This window comes from Cetorhinus maximus, chromosome 13 (assembly GCF_964194155.1).
Source record: "Cetorhinus maximus chromosome 13, sCetMax3.hap1.1, whole genome shotgun sequence".
In the NCBI taxonomy this organism is placed as follows: domain Eukaryota; kingdom Metazoa; phylum Chordata; class Chondrichthyes; order Lamniformes; family Cetorhinidae; genus Cetorhinus; species Cetorhinus maximus.
In genome coordinates this window covers 52,933,192-52,949,614 of record NC_135891.1, presented here as the reverse complement: position 1 = coordinate 52,949,614, position 16,423 = coordinate 52,933,192, and the positions used below count along the sequence as shown (strand labels likewise).

Below are 16,423 nucleotides of genomic sequence, written 5' to 3'. Positions count from 1 at the left end.
AAGATGCAGGTAAGCGCTCTGGGATAATCACTAGGATATAAGGGTTTGATCCTTGGCTCAGGATCAATTCCAAGGTTACCCACAGTTGTGCAGCTCTGATCAAGGAGCCAGGGAGAGGAATGAAATCAATGATAAAGGAGTACAGTTTTGGTTGGGAACTGAAAGCAATTGCTCCAGTTTCCAGATGTTAAATTGGAGAAAATTCTGGCTCATCCATGACTTAAGATCAGGCAGCCAGCTTGACAGCACAGAGGTAGGTGTGGCATTGTGGGAAGTGATAACACTGGGAGTTGCCTCAATACATATGGAGGCTGCCCAGTGCTGAACATTTTTTAAACATTATTCTTGAGTCATGTGTGCTGCTGGCAAGTCCAGCATTTGTTACCCATTCCTAATTTTCCTTGACGAGGTGATGGTGAGCAGCCCTCTTGAACCGCTGTAGTCCATGTGGTATATGTACATCCGCAATGCTATTAAACAGGACATTCCAGGGTTATGATCTAATGACAATATATTTCCAAGTTAGGATGGTGTGTGACTTGGAGGGAATTTTCAAGATGTGGTGTTCCCCTGGACCTGCTGCCCTTGTCATTCCGGGTGGCAGAGGTCACAGGTTTGGGAGGTGCTTGGAAGAAGCCTTGGCAATTTGCTACAGCCCATCATGTAGATAGTACATAATGCAGCCAAGGTGGTAGATGGGCTGCCAAACAAGCAGGCTGCTTTTTTTTGGAGAGTGTTGAGATTCTATAGTGTTGTTAGAGCTGCATTCATTCAGCTAAGTGGGGAGTATTCCAGACTTGGGCCCTGTAGATGGTGGACAGGCTTTGGGAAAGCAGGAGGTGAGTTGTTCACTATAGAATTCCCGGCCTCTGACGTGTTCTTGTAGCCACAGTATTTATACACTGGTCTAGTTAAGTTTCTGGTCAGTGGTGACCTCCAGGATGTTGATGGTGGGGGGATTTAGGCATGGTAATAACCACAGAATATCAAGGGGAGGTGGTCATACTCTCTTATTGGAGATGGTCATTGCTTGACACTTGTGTGGCGTGAATGTTACTTTTCAATTATCAGCCCAAACTGAATGTTGTCCAGGTCTTGCTGCATATGGGTAAGGACAGCTTTGTTATCTGAGCTATAAATGGTATTGGACACTGTACAGTCATCAACAAACATCCCCACTTTTGACCTTATGATGGTAGGAAAGTATATCATTAATGAAGCAGCAAAATCCTGGGACTGAGATGATTGACATCCAACAACCAGAACCATCTTCCTTTGTGCTAGGTATGACTCCAACCAGTGTGGAGTTTTCCCCCTTATTTCCATTAATTTCAATTTTGCTGTGGTTCTTTGATGCCACACTCGGTCAAATGCTGCCTTGATGTCAAGGGCGGTCACTCTCACCTCACCTCTTGAATTCAGCTCTTTAGTCCATGTTTGGACCAAGGCTGTAATGGGGTCAGGAGCTAAGTGGCCCTGGCGGAACTCAAACTGAGCATTAGTGAGCAGGTTATTGCTATGTAACTGCCATTGATAGCACTGTTGCTGACGCCTTTCATCACTTTGCTGATGATTGAAAACAGTGATGAGGCAGGAATTGGATGGGTTGGATTTGTCCTGCGTATTGTGGACAGGACATACCTGGGCAATTTTCCACATTGTGGGTAGATGCCAGTGTTTTAGTTGTACTGGAACAGCTTGGCATTTAGACATGGTTAGCTCTGAAGCACAATTCTTCAGTACCATTGCTGGAATGTTATCAGATCTCATAGGCTTCGCAGTATCCAGTGCCTTTAGCTGTTTCTTGATATCATGTGGACTGAATCAAATTAGTTGAAAACTGACATCTGTGCTTCTGGGGAATCAGGAGGAGGCCAAGATGGATCATCCGCTTGGCACATCTGGCAGAGGATGGTTGCAAATGCTTCAGCCTTGTCTTTGCAGAGATATATGCAAGAAAAGGCGGTAACAACATTGAATCGCAACTTTGTAAACATCTCACAGCGAACTGGAACTAAATGTAAACCAGTGGAAAAGGAATCTGCCATTTAGACATGAAGACGGGGGTGGGGGGAGGGTCAAACCATATGATGAAGCTCACTGCAGTGGTGTCATTGTTCTCTCATTTGTACCACACTCAGTATTTGGTTAAAATAACATATATACTCGTGTAAAAGTCAATCTCATGCACACCTCAACCCCATGATTTTTAGCCTAAAAAACCCTTGTTTTTCATTTACCGCATGTAAAGTTGATCCTTCTTTTTCAGGGATCAAAGCCCAAAAAATTAAAAACCAAAGTATAACCTTTACAATCACATCAAAAACCCTGGTTCATTATTCATTAAATGCATGCCATTATTCCTCCAGTTCGTACTTATCAGTTCAGGAAAAAAGAATGTAAATTGATTTTGATTTTTAGGTAGAGAAACTAACAAATTGTAGAAAAGTAATAAGCAGCATACATGGAAACAGGATATAGGGATGGACTTCCAGAGCAAACCTGAAATAAATGAACCTTCGTGGCTTGTGTCCTCTATCATCGCCCTCAGCCTCTCTGGGGAGAGAAGGGGAGGCTCAGGCATTGCCAATTGCGAATTCCGACAGTGCAATCCCCCTGCACCAAGGTATAAGTCAAGGGCTGGTAGCCCTCAGCGTGAAATTTTCCAATGCCACGGCCCTTCCCTTTCCCTGACTCCCGAGCAGCATTGAAACTGCAGGCCCAGCTGATACTGCTGCTTCCTCTCCCAGGGTGTGGAGGTTTGAGGGAGGCTCCTTAATAAAAACACAGAAATGGAAATGTTAATAGGATCCAAGCCGATGGCTGAAACCAAAACCAGGGCACAGAGCTTTTCTTTATTTAGAGAGTTTATTGAGTTGTTCAGTCAAACAGCTCTCCTCCCATTACACCCAGTGTCCCAGCTATCCTGTATTTATACTCTTAAGTAAAACAAAAAAAAAAATCAATAAATGAAACGAAAGCCAATAAATGGTGTTATGGCGTCATATCAAATGGGCTGGGCACTGATGTCATCAGCGGGCAGGGCGATGCGCAAGCAGTGAGGTGGGGCTGTGTGGGAAGAGCAGCCGGAGACAGAGAGAGACGCAATGGAAGCCGGGAGAGAGCAGCCCCGGTAACCCCCGGTAACAAACTGATTGAGGAGAAACATCTTAGAAGCATACATTATTCAAATGTATTCTTCATCACCAGCACCACTAGATGATGGGACTGAAATTGATGATGAGGAGTTTGGTGAATTTGGTCGATTTTCAGGAGTTGGTAATTCAACCCTTAGTTATACTGACTTTGATTTGGAATACCACCATGGGATCTTTGTGCCCCAGAACCATTTTGTGCTTGCCCATGAATACCCCAGTTATTCAGATGTGTTTGCTGACTTTCATTCAGTAAGTGCCATTGAGAGCAAAGACTTTTGGGCTCCTTGAGATCTGCAGAAGGAACGCTAATGCCAAATGGTTTATCAATAAGTACTGATAAGGATGAAATTCGATCGAAATCTTCAAGAAATGATTTTGATTATACAAGCAACAGAACAAATAATGGAACCCATAAAACAAACAGATGTAACTGCTAGATTTGATAGCCTGGTCAAGGATGCTTGTGCAATCGTTTCAGAACTAGAAGAGTGCTGCAATGGTAAAAAGAGCAATCCAGAAATTCTGACAAATGGACGCTCAACAAAACAATCAACACATTTCAACGAATAGAAAATATGGACAACACAAGTGATCAAAAAACTACAAATGCTCATATTTCTAAATATTGGTCAGAGTCTATGCCTAGACCAATTGAGGACTTTGCTGAGTTTTCTGCATTTTCAAATGTTAAAGAGCCTGCCAGCTTGACAGAAGAAAATTTAAGTGGGTCTCTGTCTACTATCAGCAAAGCTTGCCCATATCTTGAAATGTTGGCATAAGAATGATAAATTAGTCAGCTTTGCTAAATTATTGTGTTGCAGCCAAACACCATAGAAAAGTTAAACTTCTAAAACTCTTTCTGCATCTTCTCCTAACTTTGCTTTTGAATGTAATGCTACGGAGCAGGCTCGAGGGGCTAAATGCCCTACTCCTGTTCCTTGTTCGTATGTTTGAGAGAAGGTGACAGCCCGTGGTAGGACTGTTCATGGTGGATCATGTGGCCAGCATGGGGCCAAGGCACGAAGTCATCACCCTGGCCAAGATATTATACCCCTTGCTGAGGAGGGAGACCAGGTGCCAGTTCTTAAGAAGGCGAAGATCCCCCCTCTTACAGAGCAGGGAATGAAGGTCCTGTGCTACAAGAGGGGCACCCTCCTGGTCACGATGCTCTCCTCCAGGATCCACACAGTTATTATCCAGGACATCCAAGAACTTCCTGAAGAACTCCACAGTCAGCCCACCCAGCCCCAGGGGCTTGCCACAGGAGAGGCTGTTGAGGGTGCCAGTCAGCTCCTCCAAGTTAAGCGGAGCATCAAGCTTCCTGGCTCCATCCCCGTGCTGAATTGCGGCAGGTCCCCCCACAAAACTCTGCGAGCATCCACACCGGACAGATCCGGAGACAACAAAGCAGAAAGGTAGGCTCTAGTTTGAGCTCTCACTCTCTCCAGATCCGAGATAAGGGATCTGTCATCGGCCAGCAGCACAAGGATCTACTAATGGACCCTCCCCCCCCATCTTTCCTTCCAGCAAATAGAAGGGGGAGTCGAGGTCAGGTCCTTAATGAACTGGATCTGCGACCTCATGTACGTGCCTTGGGACCTGACAAGTTGCAGGTCCCTCAGTGTACCCCTTCTTCCCTTCATACACCGATTGCAGGGCTGGGTCCTCATCAGGCTGTCTGGGATGTGACTCCAGGTTGACCACGTCCTTCTCCGACTCCTCTATCCTGGATTTCCACCTCGTTGTCAATCCCTTCGTGTACTCCTGACAGAAGACACAGGCGTGAGTCTTGCCCATATCCCGCCATAGCCTCAAGGAGGGGAAGTCTTTCTTCTCCGCTTCTTTCTCCAGATGGCCCAGAAATGATGGAATGAGTACAGGAACCACTCGTCCTTCAGCAGCAGGTTGTTAAAATGCCAGTATGTGGACTCCAGCTGAGTGCAGAACGGAATGAGTTCTGCCCACACCAGATGGTGGTCCGCATATGGCACCTGTTGCACAGAGGCCGCTGGAATGCAGGACACAAACACCTTAGAAATATAAAGGCAGTTGATTCTGGACGCTCTGACTCCAGGCCTCACAAAAGTGAAGACGTTGGAGTCAGGATGGAGATTCCATCAGATGTCCACCAAGTCAAAAAACCTGATCAGGTGCCTCAATTTCTCCATCGATGCTGAGCGGCGCAGGGCACCGCCATGGCCCTGCTGCTCAGGGGTGCAGTTGAAATTCCCACCCTCCACCCCTGACAAAAATGCATTCACCCTCATCGTTGGAGCTAAGAAGAGTGGACACTTCATCAAAGAAGCTTGTTTGCTGCGGCCCGGTCTGGGGTGAGTACAGATTCGCAAAGTAAATTGTCACACCTGCCCCCACCACCCCCCAACCGCTACACATGGTGAGGTGCAGCAATCGGCCTGACACAGGCTCCTTGACTCCTAAGATTTCTGGCTGAAAATGTGGGGCAACAAGATAGCCACCCCACCAAAATCTGAGGCCTGGTGACTCATGTGGACACTCCACCACCACTCCAGGAGTCATGTAGCTTTGTATCTCGGAACGGTGTGGGTTTCCCTGCAGAAAGCACACTGCATACTTCCCATCCCTGATGATTGAGAAATTCTGAAATCTGCGCTGTGCTTCCCTGCTGCCATTAATGTTAAGGCTGGCTATGGTTATCTTCATTGTCAGAAGTGTGTGCCCAGCATCACCAGCAACTAGTATAAGGGCAGGAGGAGAATTTTTAAAATTTTCCTCGACTTCAGGAGTCCAGTGAGAAATGACTGGAACCGCCACTTGGTATTCCGGTCCAGTCCAGGGGCCTTTCTTGTTGCACGGACAGACCAGAATATCAGGGCGAAGAATTGCCACTGGTCCAGGGACAACTGGACTCTGTCTCGGCGACACAGATTACTCTGCAAAAAGTTTTGGAGCTCCCTTGTGAGGATGAGAGGAGAATCGGCGGGGGGCACCAGGCCTTCTGCCAACCCACCCGACAATGACTGAAGGTCTCAGTTGTCCAAGACAACTAATATTCATTATCTATTTCTCTTAACATTAACAATGTAATTGACAAGATACTAACAGAGAGAAATAATGAAAGCTGGTAAGGGCACCACTTTCCCCATTACCTTGTGAATTCTTTTGAGACCTATGTTAGGTGTGCCTGACGGATGTTTTAGTTGAGAGCAAGCTCCTTGAAAACATTACCCATGTAAATGTCAACCCAACTTTTTGCCTAAAGAATGGGGCTCAAAAATTTACTTTTACACGAGTATATATGGTATGTAACAAAATCAACACTCATTCAGCATTTTGTTAGTTTATTTAGAGAGTTTTATTAAATACATTTTCATTGTTAATTGGTTACATTTTCTCATTTATATATTTTTAAGAACATATAATCTATTAAAATGCACTGAATGTATATGACAGACAGGACTCTGTAATTCATGGATTAATGCACCAGAACATACAGATTTTGGATTTCTAACAAAATCATCTGTGGCAAAACTAAAACTGCCAAATTTCAATAACTGTTTCTATTAAAACCACAAAAGAATTGTAAATCATTTACACCACCACAATATAATAGATGCAGGGAACCAAATCCCCCTTTATTTCTAGAAACAAGATCATTGACAGAAGACAATTGTTTTCCTATACTTTTGCCTTTCTGGTATCTAATCTGCACCATTTATCATTACAACCCAGCTGCTGTCCAAGTGGATTACTCAGTCCGAAAATGACAGCCACTCTTTTACAGGGAACTCCATTCTCTGGGTGAATCCAAACTGTGATGGGTATCTAGTCCACGGCAGTTCAAGCATCTTAGTTCTATTTGTGCTCATTGTTCTTATTCACTGGCTGCCCTGTATGCATTCTATGTATCTGAAGATTTGCATACGACTGTTCTTAGTATAACCGCGTTATAGGATAGACAGATCTTAAGTAATAACTTCAAGACCCCATAAATATTTGCTGCTCAAGATATTTTCAATTTAGTAGGACTATTCATTTAAACTTTATTGGTCTGAAACTAATGGGTTATTTCTCTTGGGCAAGGGTCAGGATATATCTCTTGGGAATCTCAGCGAATGAGGCCTTGGGTCAGAATAAGGTTAAAAACAAAAAGCTAAAAGCTACTGCGGATGCTGGAAATCCAAAACAAAAACAGAATTACCTGGAAAAACTCAGCAGGTCTGGCAGCATCGGTGGAGAAGAAATCAGTTAACGTTTCATGTCTTCATTCTGCCGAAGGGTCATGAAGACTCAAAACGTTAACTGATTTCTTCTCCACCGATGCTGCCAGACCTGCTGAGTTTTTCCAGGTAATTCTGTTTTTGTGTTAGAATAAGGTTTCTTGATTTACATGGTACTGGCAAATACCTGTACCACAATGGGCATACAATTGGCATGCAGTGTGTGGGAGCAAGGAGCATTGCTTATCAACATCTTGTAAGGCCACAGGAAATATTAATAATGGGTCCATACAATGTACCAATCAAGATCCTGTAATGCCAGTCCTTATTTTTCAGGTCCAGGTGAGACATATACTCCAGGTGAGGCCAGTGTGTCTACTTCTTCCTAGCATTACCAGCTACCTGGTGACCAAGACCAGGAAATGCCGCACCGTAAAATTTCCTCCTCCTGCTCATAGCATTTTGACACGAGGCCCTGTTTGGGACAGTTGGATGTTCTGCCCCAAAAAAGGTCCACGGAAGCTCAAAGTGAAGGCTGGGACTGATGTATTAGCATCCTGGGCTGTGTCCCGGGCCTCCGGTCACAGCCCCAGTAAATTTAAACCGAGAGTGTGTCCGAAAGGCCTGTGGAAATTTGGGGTCTCTATGTAGCCTGCGAGAAAATGCACCTAAATATCCCATAATGCCACAAGGTTTAGATACTCCAGCTCTATCCAATATCTTTTTTTAAATGTTACATTAGTAAATTCATAAAGAAGATCCACTGCCAGAGGCACTTCTTGTTGAAAAAAGCTAGGCCTTGACAATTTGCAGTCCTGGGCATCACACCTTCACCTGCCAGGAGCCTCTGCTGTTAAACATGGCAGACTTGCTGATGCCAGGAGACATTCCCTGATATGCAGCCTAGTGCTCATGCTAAACAATGTTTTAGTTGGAATATCCATCTATTGGAGAGGCCAGAAGATCTGGATGAAGCTTGCCTTAAGAAGGCTACTTTAAAATTTAGGGCAAAAATATTTGGCCTTTTGACTTTGAGAGCCCTGGCCACGACCACAGCCTTCCTCCACCAGCCTACTTCCTGCTGGCTCCACTTCATCCCCTCCCTGTCTGACCAGATTTACCTCAACCATTGCAGTGGGCCCTACTGAGAGACAGGGACAAGCTAATCTTGACAAGGGGGTCTTCTACTTCCTCTCCCTACCCCAGCCCAAGCCTGCTTAGGGTGATGGCTATGTTTGGGAGGAAGGACCTCAATGTGTCCAGCAGTTCTTGCTGACTGCCTGAAGGTATGGTGGGAGAATATCTGAATGGCTGCAGAGTGTCCATGGCTTTAATTGATAGCTGCAGTTTTACCACCAATGGGAAGACCATTAGAGAGATGGCAGCATTCATTTGTGATAAGGGGTGGTAAGGAGTAAGATCAAAAATACAAACAAGATTTTTCTCAACTCAACTCAGAAGATGCTTCTGGCTCTTTTGCAGTAACCTACTAAGGATTACCTTGCAAAGGAAAACAGAAGGCCCATTTTATAGGCAAGTGAAAGTTGTTGAAGAATTGTATGGATGCACAACTAATAATGGAGGTCTGCCCATTCTCTAGTTTGGTTTGGGGTTCGCAAATGCAGTACATGCGAGCCTGAATTAGGGTTAAAAACATTTTTAATACTTGAATGATCATCCATTACTCTATAAAATTGTTTTAAGATGCATTATATATGAATTTAAACCAAAAGGTGCCGTGCTACAATTCAACTATCCTCATTTCTTCTTGCATGAGCTTAGGATAAAATGAAGGATGCAGCCCTTCAGAAATTAAGCCTGATGTCCAAACGTTGCAACATGATCTTCAGTGTTCAGCTAAAGCTACCAAAATGTTAATGTAAACAGTACAAGATTTCTCCTCACCAATAATTCAATGCATAGGAGTCAATGAGCATAGTCGGCCCATTAACCTTATAAAAATCTTCAAAGTCCTTCAAAATTCAACATATTGTTTGCAACATCTGACCAAGCAGAAAATTGAGCTCCATCCATTTCTGAAGCCACTTGGTTGCTACTCTCTAAAGCATGGTTTGTACCACCAATTTCTGCATCACAATCTGGACATTTCGCTTTTTCCATTGCACCTCCACATTCTGTGATAACGTAGACATGTCCATTTGGGCACTTAAACCAGTGACCTTGACGAAGGCCCATTGCCTTAACTATCATCACTCTCTCTGTTTCAGATATAGCAAGACCAGTTTCAGGTAGAACCAACTTCAATTTTTCCATTTTCCCTTTAACAAACTTTTCGTTGTCTTCAGTGAACTTTTTTGTGCACTCAAGGATCCTCTGCACACACGCAATATCGTGTTCCGTTGAAGAATCTAGCTTTCTGCCTGATGCCATGCTGCACCGGACATAAAGGTCAAAAAGAAACGTTAGCCTCTGAATTTCACTTTGCAGATCAATAAGCTCCTGTCCTGTGAACCTCCCTCGGGATTTATCTATCCACTTCAGACACTCAAGCAACTTAGTATTGAACTTCCCTTTCATGTGCGAATTTAATCTTACCTCTTGACATTTAAGTTCAGCAAGTCTGGAGAGAAATGCAATTTTATTTTCAATAACTGTCAGACCCTGTAGTGACAGGGGACACAACTGTAGCGCAGCAGACAAGTTTTTATCCTGATTTGGAAGCTGTTCAGCTATAATGGAGCGCTTCTTCAGTTCAGACTCTAACTGTTTCCTAAGTTGGTTATTTTTCTCTGCATCTCCTTGGACAACCTTCTTTACTTTTTCAATTTCACAGAGACTGTTTTTTATTATTGTCCCATAGCGAAAATTCTTCCTGATGGGCATTCGGCACTTCGGGCAATCTTTCAGCCTTATAACTGTGTCACTGCCTTCTTGCACCTGATTCATGTACTGATCAAAACCAGTCACCTCAAAAATATGGCAGCAGTCTTCTAGTTGAACAAATCTGGCATTGGGCTCGTCTTCATTCCCAAAGAAGATATCAGTGAGTTCAGCATAGTGGCACAAACGACACATTTTAGGGCAAGGCTCGCCACAGAGGCCAACACAAGGGTGCTGACATTTCAGGAGTTTCCTGCAAGGCTCATTACAAGGAGGCCTGTCGCATGGCTCTGAGCAGAGCTTATGGCACTTATAGTGCCGACAAACCCATTCACAAGGCTCCACACAAGGAGTGCACAGCTCCCCACACTTCCTGGCGCATTTACTGTGCTTGCATAAGTTTTCACAGCGCCGCTGGCATGGAGGGCACTGGTTTGTGCAGGGTTCCAAGCACTCATGTGAACAGATTAGCAACCGCCTGCAAGGCTGTTGGCAACTCTCATGAAAGCGACCTTCGTAGCAACGATGGCAAGATCCAGGACAGCTGTGGCTGCAGTCCAGCTGCATTCTGCATTTTTCTTTGCAAGGAACACATCTTCCAATCTTTGCAGCCTCTTTTATGTAACAGTCTACTTCCTGGATGTGATCACATTTCAGGGTTATTGATACTTTTATGGTGCACGTTGCACAATCTTCCCCACAAGCTGCAGCACATTTATGGCCACAGTGCAGGATTTTTGAACATGGTTCCTTACAGACAAAATTTTCTGGGTTCTTAGAACAAGGAACTTTTTGCAAGTGTCCACACTGAGGAATCACTTTATCTACCTTGACTTGGCATTTGCCACATTTCTCATAGCAGGACTTTGCACACCTATGTCCATCCTCACAAAGTACTTTCTGACACGGTTTCAAACAATTAAATTCCTTGTGCTCCATATCGTATGGATGACATGCTCTAGTACAAACGTGGCCACAGTCCAGCCTGTACTCACATGGCAGGCTACAGCCTCCCTCGGGCACTTTGCTGAAATCTTCTGCTTTGGCCACGAGGGTCATAGTTTTAGGGTGATTCTGACAGGTCAATAACAATGAGGGACCAATATTGGCATTTTCATGCAAGGTATGCATGATCTTGCTCCAAAGAGGAACATTCGCTAGAATACTCATGTTTCCTATGCAGTAAAGACCCTTCTTGGCTCGAGAGAGAGCCACACAGACCCTGTTTGCTATTTGCAAGAATCCAACATTGCCTTTTTTATTGCTTCTCACAAGTGAAAGCAGAATAATATCGTTCTCCTCTCCCTGGTATTTGTCAACCACGTGCACCTTCACACCAGCAAACTTCTTGGATGGCATCATTTTGCGCAAAGTGAAGAGCTGTCCTGTGTAGGTGGTGAGGATGGTGATCTGAGAAGGCGAGTAATCCTGACAGATCAGGTAGTAACACAATGCTACAACAAAGGCGGCTTCATGCAGGTTCTGATGACTCTTCCCATCCTGGATTTCCTCTTCGGGGTAACTGTGTTCTACAAAGAACAGGTTTGAAGAAACTCCCTGTGGAGAAATTATGGGAAGGAAGAGAGAGAGTTAAAAATATGTTTTTAAAATGTCAATGCAACAAATTCCACAACTAACTAAAATTGTGTTGTGCAGAACACATGATAAATTGGTACAGATAAACAGAGAGAGACAGACTGAAAGTATCTATTTTACTGAGAGAATATGGAAACCTTCTTTGAGAAGACCGCATTTTAAACTAACCTAACATGGATGCCTGCCATTCATTTTGCAAGAGGCTTGAATCCTTTCATTTCAAAATGGTTCAGGCCACTACATTTCAAATGTAAAATTAAACTGTACTGGCAATGCAATTCTATATACTACATCACAAAGAAGTAATAGTAACATTAAATACTTGACTTCTGTAGTGTGGTGATGCTGTCAGGCAGTGCTGACTTGTTCCAGTTCAATGCGATTGAAATGGTGTCTAAATCATCTCAATCTCAGATTTTTCCTTCTGGGCCACCTATATCCTACGTTATTCAGGCTGCCTCTTTAGAATGAGTTCGCAGGATTAAATACAGGCATATATATCTTATGAGGTTAGGAGATTTTTAGCTATTTTTTGGTATTCTAGTGACTAACGTGGGAAGCCTTCACACTTGCCTCCTTTATTACATCTATCTCAACACATTCCTGGCCAGTTTCCCACATGCTTCCCTTCATAACCTTGATGTCATCCAAAACTCTCTTGCTTATGAGGTAACCTTTACCAAGTCCCATTCATTTCTCGCTTGTGTTGGTTGACCTATATTGGCTCCTGGTTAAGCAACAACTCTATTTTAAAAATTCTCATCCATGTTTTTGAATCCCTCCATGGCCTCAACCCTCCCTAGCTCTGTAGTCTCCTCCAACCCCACAATATTGCTCCTCTAATCCTGCCCCCTTGAGCATCCTCAATTTTAATTGCTTCCCCACTGATGGCCATGCCTTCAGTTGCCTAGGCTCTAAGCTCTGGAATTCCCTCCCTTAACCTCTCCACCTCTCTTTCCTCTTTTAAGATGTTCCATAAAATCTACCTTTTTGACCAAGCTTTTGGTCACCTGCCCTAATATCGCCTTATGTGGTGCATTGTCAAATTTGTTTTGTAACGCTCCTGTGAAATGCCTTAGGGCATTTTATTATGTTAAAGACACTGTTTTTTAAATTCGTTCATGGGATGTGGGCATCACTGGTTAAGCCAGCATTTATTGCCCATCCCTATTGCCCTTGAGAATGTGGTGGTGAGCCGCCTTCTTGAACTGCTGCAGTCCATGTGGTATAGGTTCACCCATAGTGCTGGTAGGGTGTTAGAAGATTTTGATCCAGTGGCAGTGAAGGAACAGCTATATAAATGCAAGTATTGTTGTTAACAAAAGCTTACATAATCATAGATGTTTCAGTGACATCACTAAATTACTGCAATGGTTAGAATAAAACTGCAGTACATGCTATTCATTTTGCACTCCTTTCATTCCCCTCAAAAAAGGTTTATTCACAATTGTAAAAATGCAGTTCAAACCTTGATGTTTTCATAATTCAGTACAGATGGGTGATTCTCCAACTGTTCATAGATGTGAGGACTTAAAAGCGCAGCAATTTCAGGTCTCATGCGATGCTGAAACACAAAATTAATGGAAAAATTGACACTTTCTCCTGATTGTTAAACTCCCCCATGCAACCAAGCTCAAATTCCATAGATATTAAAATCATGGAGGAAGGTTATGAATTGAAACTTGTCATGGATACCTTCTTAGATTTAATGGAGTCTGTTATTCCCTTAAACATTCTGAATATCTTGCATTTGTGAGACTTGACTTTGGCCTATCTCTCCTTGTGTGCCAACATCCCCTTGTGTCCTGGGCCAGATCGTAACTTAAAAATGTGACTATTATAATGGTCAGGAGGGGAAGATGGGTAGTTAGGGAATCAAAGGGAAAGGCATTAAAGGAGCAAGAAGTGGGTCTCATGGGTTAGGTGAGCTGGGGTTAGGAGGGGAGTTGGAAGGGCAGAGAGATTGGCTACAGGGCTGGTATGGGTGGGAATAGTGGAAGCTAGAGATGTTACAATTGCCTTGGAGAAATTTTATACCAAAATAACCAAATTTACTGATTGATCCCCAAATGAAGAGACTACCTACAAGATTCCACATTTTGGAGCTTTTCCTTTAACACAAATCAGAACCAACACAAATTACACATGAATTAACAGGCAAATGATACATCAAATAAAAAAGGTAAATTTCACTTTAAATAGTCGATGCAACAAAGATATGCATTACTCAGGCCTAAGCAGACACAAATATGGCACCATGCAGTTACACAGTTCCACAATATGCTGTTCTTCATTCACGTAGGGTGGGTCAGGAATCCTATCCGACAACAGCTTTCAGTAAGGCACACTTCTAAGAACCCTCCCTCCTTTGGGTCACAGTAGTCCTGATGGTGTAACTTTCCAGAATTCCTTTCAACCCACCAACCAATAACACCTCGATTCACAGTTTGGCCGCTTCTGGGAAAACATGAAGTCATCTAGGCATTTGCTGGCTTTCCGTCTGCACTGCATGAAATCCAGTGGTGCACCCTGAAATTTATTTTAATCTTAAACTGGTATTTCAATATTGCCCTAAGCTCGGCTGGAATCTTATGATCATCCTCAGACAGACCACAGGCATAGAGGTTGAATACAGATCTTTATCGGAGGCTTCTTTTTACTGCTGCTACATGTGCTGCTCACTGTGCAGACTAACTAAGATGGCTGCTGCATCACGTGACATCGCATCACTTCCTATGACATAACTATCTAATAGTCGTATACTTTACATTTCAGCAAGCACACTATCACAACAATATCCATCTAAGCCATTGATTTTATTGAGCTAAATTGGAACAGCAACCAACAGCAGGTCTACTCGTGCCTCAGTATATGCTGAGTCCACAGGGTCACTAGCACATATCGCACCCTCAGTGTTGGTGGTGTTCCTCAGTTCTGTTCTTGAACTTTGTCAGCTGATCATATTGCTGCAGCATTAGGCTGAAATGTGCGTTATCGATGTGGAAATTGTGAGAATTTAATGACTGGGAATTTCTGAACAAGGCAACTTTAATGACCATTCAACAAGAAGCTGCACTTCAGCTATCTCTTGTACTGCTTTCTACAAGTGTTGACAGAAGGAAAGAATTTGAGCCTGGGGAGATTTTGCTCATCACAAATTCCTTCACATTAATATTTACTTAGGATTAACGCAACAGCAGGAGGGATTTTTCTGCTCCGGTATGGAAGCAATTTATTATTTGCGTGGCTGTACCAGCCACATTATAAGTAAGCAGTTCTTGAGAAAATAGCAACAGAGGTTGTGTAATTTTACGCTCCCTAAAAACCTAATGGTGACCTTTTATTTTAATGTCACAGAAAAGTCACCCTTTTAGCCGTTTTAACTTAAATAATAGCTGTGTTCCAGCAACATTGAAACTAGGCTGTCAAAATACTTCGGAATCATTTCACCCATTCTCACCTGATAATCTAGTCGAATATATGGAACATTCACTTTTACAAGACGTTCAAACAAAGACACTTCCAGATAGAAGTTTCTGGCCAGATCATACACTGTAGCACTGGGTCGCAGCTGTCAGGGAAACATTACGTGTTAATAACTGGATGCAAAAGGCATGGAAAGCACAAGAACATTCACATAATTGGCTCATTATCAATAATCAGACAGACACATCTATCAAAGCTACTGGAAGTATTCAAAGAATAATTGATGTGCATTTTCAAAGGCACAAGAAGCATGTTGAGCTGACATTTCATAGTAGGCATTGGGTAGTCACCAACAAAACTACACAGTTTGCAACTTGGCACATTTGAAGAGGGAGCTATAACCTCAAGAGGTAGTATAATACAGACTTTAGGGAAGTCCTTTGTTAAACCCTAATATATTGAAGTCGGCTCATATTCTTCTGGATGTTGAGCCTGGTCCTGCATTGTTTTGGGAAAATAATACTGCTGTTGAGGTTTAGTAGTTGTTAGGTGAATCTTCATTACCAGTATAGGTGGGCCCTTAGAGATACTGAATTACTCGACAGACTGTGGACTGCAGCAATTTTATGTTTTTGTTTAAAGTTTATGGATTTCAGCAGAATATCTTGGATTTTGTAAAGGCATCCTATTACATAATTTAAAAATACATATTGCTAATATTTAAGCAACATTTGAGAAACAGAAGATGTCTAAAATTTTGAGGTGAGGAAAAAATGATTGACGTCAAAAATGTTCCTTTTGGCCCTCACCCATTTAACTGCAGGACCCCTAGGTGTGATTTGGTTTATCTTTAGAATCCATGAGCATCACAACACATTTGTTTTTAATTTGTATTTCAAGGCTGATGAGAAAAAAGCTCACTGTGGGGACAATTAGAGCAAATATACGGTGACATTTTAAAGCAATATCACAAGTTCAAAAATAATAAAAATGTCTTAGTTATGTTCACTTGGCTGAATTTGCCATTACTGTTCTTTGGATATGACTGCACACCTCAAGAACTGGAATACAGAAAGAAGGTCATTTTTGTACTGGTCATTTATGAGATGAAATGAAAAAACACAAAAAGTGAGTACTGTGGTTCCATGACTGAAAGTATCGATGTGAATTCCCCATTGCAGGTGAAGCTAAATACAGGAGGCT

The 16,423-nt window shown here is 42.9% G+C and overlaps 1 protein-coding gene across 6 annotated transcripts in view; it reads right to left on the bottom strand.

The window, feature by feature from the left end:
• Positions 1-7,513: 7,513 nt before the first annotated feature.
• znfx1 (zinc finger, NFX1-type containing 1) overlaps positions 7,514-16,423 on the bottom strand; it is a 56,202-nt gene continuing 47,292 nt past the window's right edge. For all 6 annotated transcript variants that reach the window (XM_078555381.1, XM_078555378.1, XM_078555379.1 and 3 more), the window contains 3 exons: positions 15,255-15,365; positions 13,263-13,358; positions 7,514-11,755 (listed from right to left, as the gene is read on the bottom strand). In XM_078555381.1, the coding sequence (XP_078411507.1) occupies positions 9,323-11,755; positions 13,263-13,358; positions 15,255-15,365 (2,640 nt within the window). In that variant the 3' untranslated portion in view covers positions 7,514-9,322. The remainder of the gene's footprint in view (positions 11,756-13,262; positions 13,359-15,254; positions 15,366-16,423) is intronic.